The following is an 8,284-nucleotide window of genomic DNA, read 5'->3' on the forward strand; positions in this document are numbered from 1 at the left end:
CAAATACTAAGGATTTGCTTTTAATTTTTTATTAAGTATTGTAGACATTTAATAGTGTTCTAGTAAACGGATAATTTTAGTTAAGGAGAATTCTCTCCTTAAAGAGAAAAGTCTTTTCAGTGTTCAAAGAAAAGTTTCTCCTGTATCTGGTCAGGACACCCCAACATAGTCATCTTTAGCAAATCAGTTAAAACTAGTTTACTTTAGCCAGACTTATAGAGACTACCTTCTCTAGGCTAAATTTAGCTTTCAGAAGACTGAGTTGAAGGACAATACTGAAGTATTTAAGTAAAGCAATTTATATTAGCAATATGTAGAAGAAGTGCAAAGCTATGAAAAAAACCCTGTGAAACATGCCTTTCAATTATTTCTGAGTGAGTAATATAATTTCTGAATGGGTAAGTTGCATAGGATGTTACCCAGAACACAGAAATTTCAGTGAAACCAATAAAATTTTCATCACATAAATGTTAGAAATGGTATATAGAAATAAATAATACCATATAGTCTAGACAGGTTTAAACACTGTGGAACAATTTAATTATTAAGCCTTTTGTTTTGTTAATGTAATGCCTAATCTAGTAGCTTTTATTATAAGACATTCAGTGCAGTTTTACTGAATCAATTCTTGTTATAGTTTCTACAGAAATAGTTTAAAACTACTTACCACTTAATTTCGGACTTGGTGTTCCCAAAGCTGGTCTGGGATCCTTCACTAATATTTTGGAACCAGCTGTTAGAAAGAATGAATGGCAAAAAGACAAATCAGTGGAAAAATGTGTTACTCAGAAACTACGAAAATAATTTCCATAATGTTTTATTTGTTATAAAAAATAACATGATGTTTCAAATTGAAATAGGAATGAGATTTCAGTCAGTATCAAGACTTAGTATCACAGCAGCACATGCTCACTGATTTCTTCTATTGCCACACTTTCTCCTACATCAGTCACCTGGATGATACCAAGTCATTTGCAATACCCAAACAGTGTAGGTTTTCACTTGAGAATCCATTCACAGCGCTGAACTCTGCATTTAATACGTGAGATGTCTTCTACTACGTCATCTCAGGCAAATTATGTCTTTCAAATTTGGATCCACACAAAACAGCACTGTGAACAGTGCTTTGACTAGAAGCAGTGTAATGCCAAACAGTGAAGAGAAACATAACAAGGGTGTTTAAAATCACGTTCCTCCCTAGGGTTTAATTATCTTCGACAGTACTGAGTGAGACATCTTGTGTTTAAGACTGAAAAGTCAAAGACGCATGCTTAATCTCTTTACAGTGGAGAGGAAGATCACTGTTACTTTAAAGAATGGCAACAGAAGGAAACAAATGAGGCTACCCACAGTATGTGCAACTACTCAGATGATTTGAGCACTGGAAGTTGGAGAATTAATTTTCTTCTCTGCTTAGAGCAGGAACTCTCCGACCATTGCATACGATGAACTAAATGCAAAGGGGCAGTGTCATTTGCTGCAGCTGAAGCTATTTTACTTTGCAGAAACTAATTTGGAATCACTGGGCTATAAAGACGACATATAATTCTGTCTCCTAATGTAGAATACTCTCATGCAGCACTGGGCTCTGTTCCTTGCTCCAGTGGTTGTTTCAATATTTTGTATTTTGGATCTTGGCTTTGAATCCAGGCTTTTTCTCTCTGATGATATTCTAAAAAAAATAGACAAAAAAACCCCAACTTTCTTCTGAGTGGAGCATTTTTCTACAAAGAAACAAACTTTAGTTGAAAGTATTGAGAATGTTTTTCTTGGGAAAAAACTTAGCTTATTACAGAAGGCTTACTCTTGGTATATAGATTAAAAATGGCAAAAAACAAGGACATGGGTTGGAATTCAACCAAAAGTTCTCATGGCCTGTTACTACTGATGGATTAATATCTATTTCCTCTCTGTTTTGAAAGAAACTTACTGAACTTCACTGAATATTGTTGACCTGGAGGTCATGTTTCAACAACATAAGCTTTTTGGATACATCAAGCTCAGATTAGAAATATCTGGACCATGCTTTCCAAAAAAAGGCTGCTGAATCAGCCATCCATGTTAAGCTGGATACATTTCTAGTCAAGTTCAGAACTGAAATATTAAATACAAAATAAAATTTTAAAAAAATTGTAAACACTAACTGGAAACTGAAAGAAGTTATCTATGAAGTTTAAGTTTCTACATCCAGATATTTCCTGAGGAAGACCTTCAAGATTGCGGTTTTGTATTTAGGGGACCAAATTCTGGTTTAATTCCCCTACAGATCCTTTCGGAGCTCTCAAGTCCAAATACTTTATTCCTTTTAATCTGTCTCTAAGTTATTTTTGTGAAGTTCACAATCACAGGTGAACAACCTGATCTGGTGCTCTTCTTCCTTCTATAGGAGTGAGATGTTTCACCTTTCTGTATTAGTAAATTTGAAAATATTTAAGAGATACTTTATTTTATCTAATTAGAGTTAATACTTTACAATATGTTACTCATTCTTTCCTTTCTCAAGTGCTAAACAGCAAGCAGCATGACCTCTGGTCATAAAAAATATGCATTTCTGTAACATTTTCTCAGGACATTGGGAAGCTAAGTTATATGACAAGGCAGATAAAAGCATAACTGCCCCTTAATACTTTTTAAAAAAATCTCATACAAGTTCCTTACTATGAGATAGGACAATTAATACTAATTGTTTCAACCTCATCAGCATAAAATTCTTGAATCAAAATACAACCCATGAATCACAACTGTCCTGGCATAACAATTTTAAATAATCATAGAATCATAGAATGGTTAGGGTTGGAAGGGACTTAAAAGATCATCTAGTTCCAACCCCCCTGCCATGGGCAGGGACACCTTCCACTAGACCAGGTTGCTCAAAGCCACATCCAGTCTGGCCTTGAAGACAGCCAGGGATGGGGCATCCACAACATCTCTGGGCAACCTGTTCCAGTGCCTCAGCACCCTCTCTGTGAAGAATTTCTTCCTGACATCTAATCTAAACCTCCCTGATTTCAATTTATACCCATTACCCCTTGTCCTATCACTACAGGCTCTTGTAAAAAGTCCTCTCCCAGTACCCTTGTAGGCCCCCTTCAGATACTGGAAAGCTGCAATGAGGTCTCCCCGGAGCCTCCTCTTCTCCAGGCTGAACAAGCCCAGTTCTCGCAGCCTTTCGTCATAGGAGAGGTGCTCTTCCTGAGCACTGAACAAGTCATAAGCTTTCTGGCAGCTTGCTTTCTAACACTTTCCCAAAGCTCTGTTCTGTTTCCCCCAGTGCTTGCCTGGCATGTAATGCCAGGACACCTGGTTTTTAGCAGTACAAAATATTAATTCCCTATTTCCCTTCCAAGTAGCAGTGTTTGGCTAAACAGCCTTTGAATGCCTCTGTAAGAGCCCTCAGGATAACCACATTTAAAACATTAGGTATTAGTAATGTGAAAGGTGCTTAAATTATTCAGTAAATAGAATTCCAAACAGTTGCTATACTTGAGGATGTTTCTTATCTGACATGAAAGGCACCACTCTCACCATGATTTTGACGTGAGGTTTTTCATGGCCTGCCATGACAAAGTATGTAGTAAAAATTTGAAGCAAAATAACTTGTTGGAACATGAAGGACAAAGTAGATACGTTTAGTTTGCAAGTATTATATTGTTGCTTACATAGAAATCTAAAATAATATTAAACCCTATGGATTAATTTCACGCAGTGATTCAGACATCCACCTGGACTTCAGGCATCCTTCTCCAACACTGCAACTGTCATAGCTCTTTTGCAACTGACACAATCTCGGTAAATAAAATTATCCTCACCTAAATTTAGTAGGCACATGCAAAAAACATCAGGATTATTACTCCACTGAGTTGATGAGAATGCAGTCCACACCTGATTCAGTCAGGAGTCTAAAAGCAAGTGTTACCCAAGTATTTAGCCTCCAGAATTTTATCTAGAACAGACACCTCTGAGCATGCAAACGAAAGACAAGTACATGAAAGCATATTTCTCATTAAACACAACTGACAAATGTTATTCCCATAGATGTTCTCCCTGTTCTCCCTCTTAATTCTATTTGCCATTATACTGTACCTTATTAGACTGCAAGGAAAGGAAATAACAGAAATATGAGAGATAAGAGATGCAGTGGGAAAACAGAAGAGCTTACCTTCACAAACTGGAACTTTCCCCGTCCATGTGCCATCAGACCTACAGGCTCTATGCTCTGATCCTCCCGCTAGGAAAAAGCCTGGCTGACAAGTGTAAATCAATGTATAACCAAGTGAGGGAAGATCCATTCCAGCAACATTAGCATGAGTTGGTGTATCTGGTTGTTTACAGCTGTGAGCTATAAATAAAAGACATAATAACCTTCAGTCAAAATGGCGAAAATATTTTTGAAAAAATAATCTATACCCATAGTGACAGGCAGCTAATGATGAAAGCTTCAATAAAAATAACATATTAATACCTTTTTAATTCACAGTAAAAAATACTATGTAGTATATAAATTACTGTCCTGAGTCCATAAATACACTCTTGAAAATGGACTTTTAAATTTCAAGGGACCAAGAACCTATTTAAATGCAATACATGACCAAAATGAACTGTCTGCATATGTAAACACAAACAGTGCACATCTTACCATAGTTAAAAAGCAACTGTGGCTTGTGACGTACATGACTTAGGATAGGTGCATAGCATTGACAGCCTATCTTTAACAACCACCAGAACCTCAAGGTTTTGAGTTGCCTCAAAAATAGCATAACACCAAGAACAGAGCTCACCTTTCAACACACTGAGCTATTGATTTGCTGTTTGCTTAGGGGGAACATTAGCACTAACTGAAAAACTAACACTGTTTTCTTCTGTGAATATGGTTTCCGTACACTGAAGTGTTTTTATGAAGTCAGACCTTATAAGGTGAAACTATTTGTAGAAAAATACAGCTGGCTGGCTGAAAACCTGGAATATTAATCATGTTTAATACTACTTTCTGAAGTATTAAAGTATGAAAGACCTAAGAAAAAAAATGTTACTTCCAGTAGTCAAGTAAGAAACTTCTTTTCATTTCAGATTAAAAAAAATTTTGCAATTATAGACCCCTTTTTTCCTCCTTCTTAAAATACTCTAACTCCTTAGTTAGGAAACAGCTCAAATGCTTTCTTAGAACTGATTGTAACTAACTGCTCCAGTAAAGTTAGGTAAAGAAGAGCTTTCCTACACCTTCTGTTTCCACCACCTCCTCCCAACTTCTTCATAATCTTCACTGGAAGGGTTGCACCCTCTTAGGCAGAAACTTACTATTTTCAGTTTCTCTCTGGATGAAGAGCTGCCTCTTTTTCTCATTATTCTGTGGTTTTGGTTGTGGTGGGTTTTTTTGGGGGTTTTGTTTTGGTTTGGTTTGGGTTTTTTTTAATTTTATAGGCTTTTCTAGAAAAATTCACTCACATCATCCCATTTCTAGCTGCTGTAAGCTAGTAATGCAAACCTGTATTAAATTTAAGTTAATACATAGCTATGTACATAAGTTAACTTTATAACAATGTTACTGTAACTAAATAACCTAGATTAAAAAAACCTGCTAGATCAAAAATCTTTCATTTACTTACGTATACATTCTGGCTGGATTCCACTCCATGTAAGATCAGGAAGGCAAGTTCGTGTTGTTGAGCCATGGAGAAGGTGTCCTTTTTTACATTGAAATTGAACAACATTTCCCACCTGTTAAAAAGTAGAAAACACAGTAATATTGTTATGAGGAAATACCAGTTTCCAAATTTGATAGTAAATACCTTTATATAATGCAGGCTTGGTAAATCATGATGCTCTTTCTGTATAAAATAATTTCACAAAACATTTTGAGATTAAATAAAATTTTCTTTGTTCTTACTAAAATTACTCTGTCCCCAGATTGAGATTCTCCACAGAGAAGAATTGAATTCTTTTCTTTTGTGGTCTCTCAGTTGTGTGGCTTTGAGTTTGGAACAGTTGAGGCACTGTGAGTTTGAAAGCTCTGGGCCATGGAGGAGCCAGCAAGGGAATCTTGCAGCAAACCAGGGAACTTGCAGAGCTGAAATGGGTAATAGATTCTTCTGGACCTTTGCTGAACTAAACCACCCTTTGTCCAATGCTGGATGAATTCACACATTATAATGAGAAAACTTCCATTAGAGCATGCAAGGGCTGGTCAGCAACAGTGTCTCATGCTTCAAAAACTTCAATGTCCCTATAATATTTTTCTACTGCTTTTTGATGACAAGAGGTAAAAAAGAATTGTTCTTTATACAAGTAGATAATAGAAAGCAGAACATTAAAATTTACAATAGCAATTAATCTGAGTTCAGGTTTTAATGATTATTCTTATTATGGTTATGTGTTGCATAAAAAGGAAAATACAACTCTTGAGTCAATAACATTTTCTGCACAAAAATAACATGGAATAACTTGTTCAGCATTTCCAGTCATGGTGACATTGATGGAAATGCAAATAATTCTCAGTTTACATCAAAATCAGGGAAATTAGATTACAAGTATATAATTCAGAAAATAGTTTGTTTCATACTGTAAGTGGTTAACTCAAATAATAAGGTGTATAGATCACATCTACTGTTCAGCAGCAATATGTATTAATGTATTTATTAACCTACGTTTAAAGATGAAGTTGAAAATTCTGAACTGTAAGTGAACCATTTATGGTTCTGGATTTTTGTTTGTTTGTTTGTTTACATTATTTTGTATAAAAGTGTAACATTTCATTCAAATTGATGTCTGAATGTAAAATGTGGACTTTTACCAATATCTTAATCTTGGGAAAATGCATTTCACTGGTACAAGTAGTCGTTTCAAACCTTATAGTACTATTCCATTTCAGGGCAAGCGTCTCATCAGAATGAAAATTAATAATAACCCAAGAACTTCAGATAGTAGCTCATCAACACAGTATGTGATTTAGAATTTATCTCTTTTTTTTTTTTTTTTTTTTTATCTTTACTGTGCTCACTGGACTGTGTAATTACTTTTAAAAGATTTTGAAGAAAATACACTAAATCACTTTCACGATTAAGAATAAAGAGGGAAAACAACAAAAGTTTTAGAAGTTGAGTCAAATAGAATTACTTGCTTTGTGTGGTAAAAAGCTTGTTTGAAAAAATAAACACCAATACATTACTTTAAAACAAGTACTAGTCTTATGAAGGATTTGTTAATTTCAGTACAAGTAATGTGTAATTCTAAAAAATTTAAAAATAAGAAAGAAGTAATTAAAAAATGACTTTTGGAAAGTCCTTTTGCCATAGTGCTGTGCCAGAGGCACCAGGTGGCGCTACAACACAGCCGTCTATGGTCCTCGAGACTTCTCAGTCCGGAGACGTTCTGGTCTGTTCGAATTTTTTGTTACACGGATTGAATAGCAGCACTGGTGGGGGAAACTGCGGAAACAGCTGAAATATCTCTGTTCACTGTAGTCTCCGCATTTAGAGAAGAGCTGGTCTATGTGCAACAGTGTTTGCATCCAATCCTGGTTTCCTTGCATACTGCTTGATCATCTCTGTTCCACTTGTGCTTCTTCCATAGCTATGGTTTGGATATTCCAAAAAATAAACATCACTGACTTCCCTTTTTGTTAACAATCAATGACCATATGTTTGCTATACCTTAAGAGGAGAAATAGCAATGTGAAGAAAATGCATAAATATCAACCTACAGCCATTTGTGAAGAACAGAATAGTACTCTAGATTTTTTTTTCCACATAATAACATTATAAGCAGTGAGTCATGTAAATGTGTGTTAGAAACACAAATTACCCCAGGTGAATCAAGAATGAGAGAGAGAGTAGGGAGAAAAAAAAAAAAAAAAAGGTCAAAATCACATTTCTGCCAGTGAAGCATGCCAGTTGCTGACACTAACATCCCCCATTCAGACCTGGCTGAAGCCACAGACCTCAGGATCCTGAGAAGTAGAAGAAACTAGGAAAAGTCGTGTCTGGTAAGGTTTAAGTTACATTTTAATTGATGCAGTGATGATGCCAACTGTGCTAATGGAGACACCTATACTGTGGTAGTACAGAACTTCTCTTGGAATTTCATTTTATAATTTAATCACCACTGAAGTTTTTACAAGCATTACATTCACAGAAGGAGATTATTTGCAAGATTGCTCTACATCTGCAGGTCAAGGTTCATATGGCATTTCATAAAACAGAACCCAAAAGCTAACTGTTGTGGTTTAACTTTGGCCAGTAAAATACCATGAACCAGCTTTCACACCTCCCTTTCCCTCCCCGCTCACCCC

General features: G+C 35.8%; 1 protein-coding gene across 1 annotated transcript in view; it reads right to left on the reverse strand.

Annotated features, from left to right (window-relative positions):
- LOC104511726 (CUB and sushi domain-containing protein 3-like) overlaps nt 1-5,715 on the reverse strand; it is a gene marked incomplete at its 5' end in the record, with an annotated part of 16,314 nt that extends 10,599 nt beyond the window's left edge. The window contains 3 exons of the mRNA XM_010154446.1: nt 668-733; nt 4,160-4,339; nt 5,604-5,715. Of these exons, the coding sequence (XP_010152748.1) occupies nt 668-733; nt 4,160-4,339; nt 5,604-5,715 (358 nt within the window). The remainder of the gene's footprint in view (nt 1-667; nt 734-4,159; nt 4,340-5,603) is intronic.
- Between the last annotated feature and the right edge of the window lie 2,569 nt (nt 5,716-8,284).

Source organism: Eurypyga helias, unplaced genomic scaffold (assembly GCF_000690775.1).
Source record: "Eurypyga helias isolate BGI_N326 unplaced genomic scaffold, ASM69077v1 scaffold16266, whole genome shotgun sequence".
Taxonomy (NCBI): domain Eukaryota; kingdom Metazoa; phylum Chordata; class Aves; order Eurypygiformes; family Eurypygidae; genus Eurypyga; species Eurypyga helias.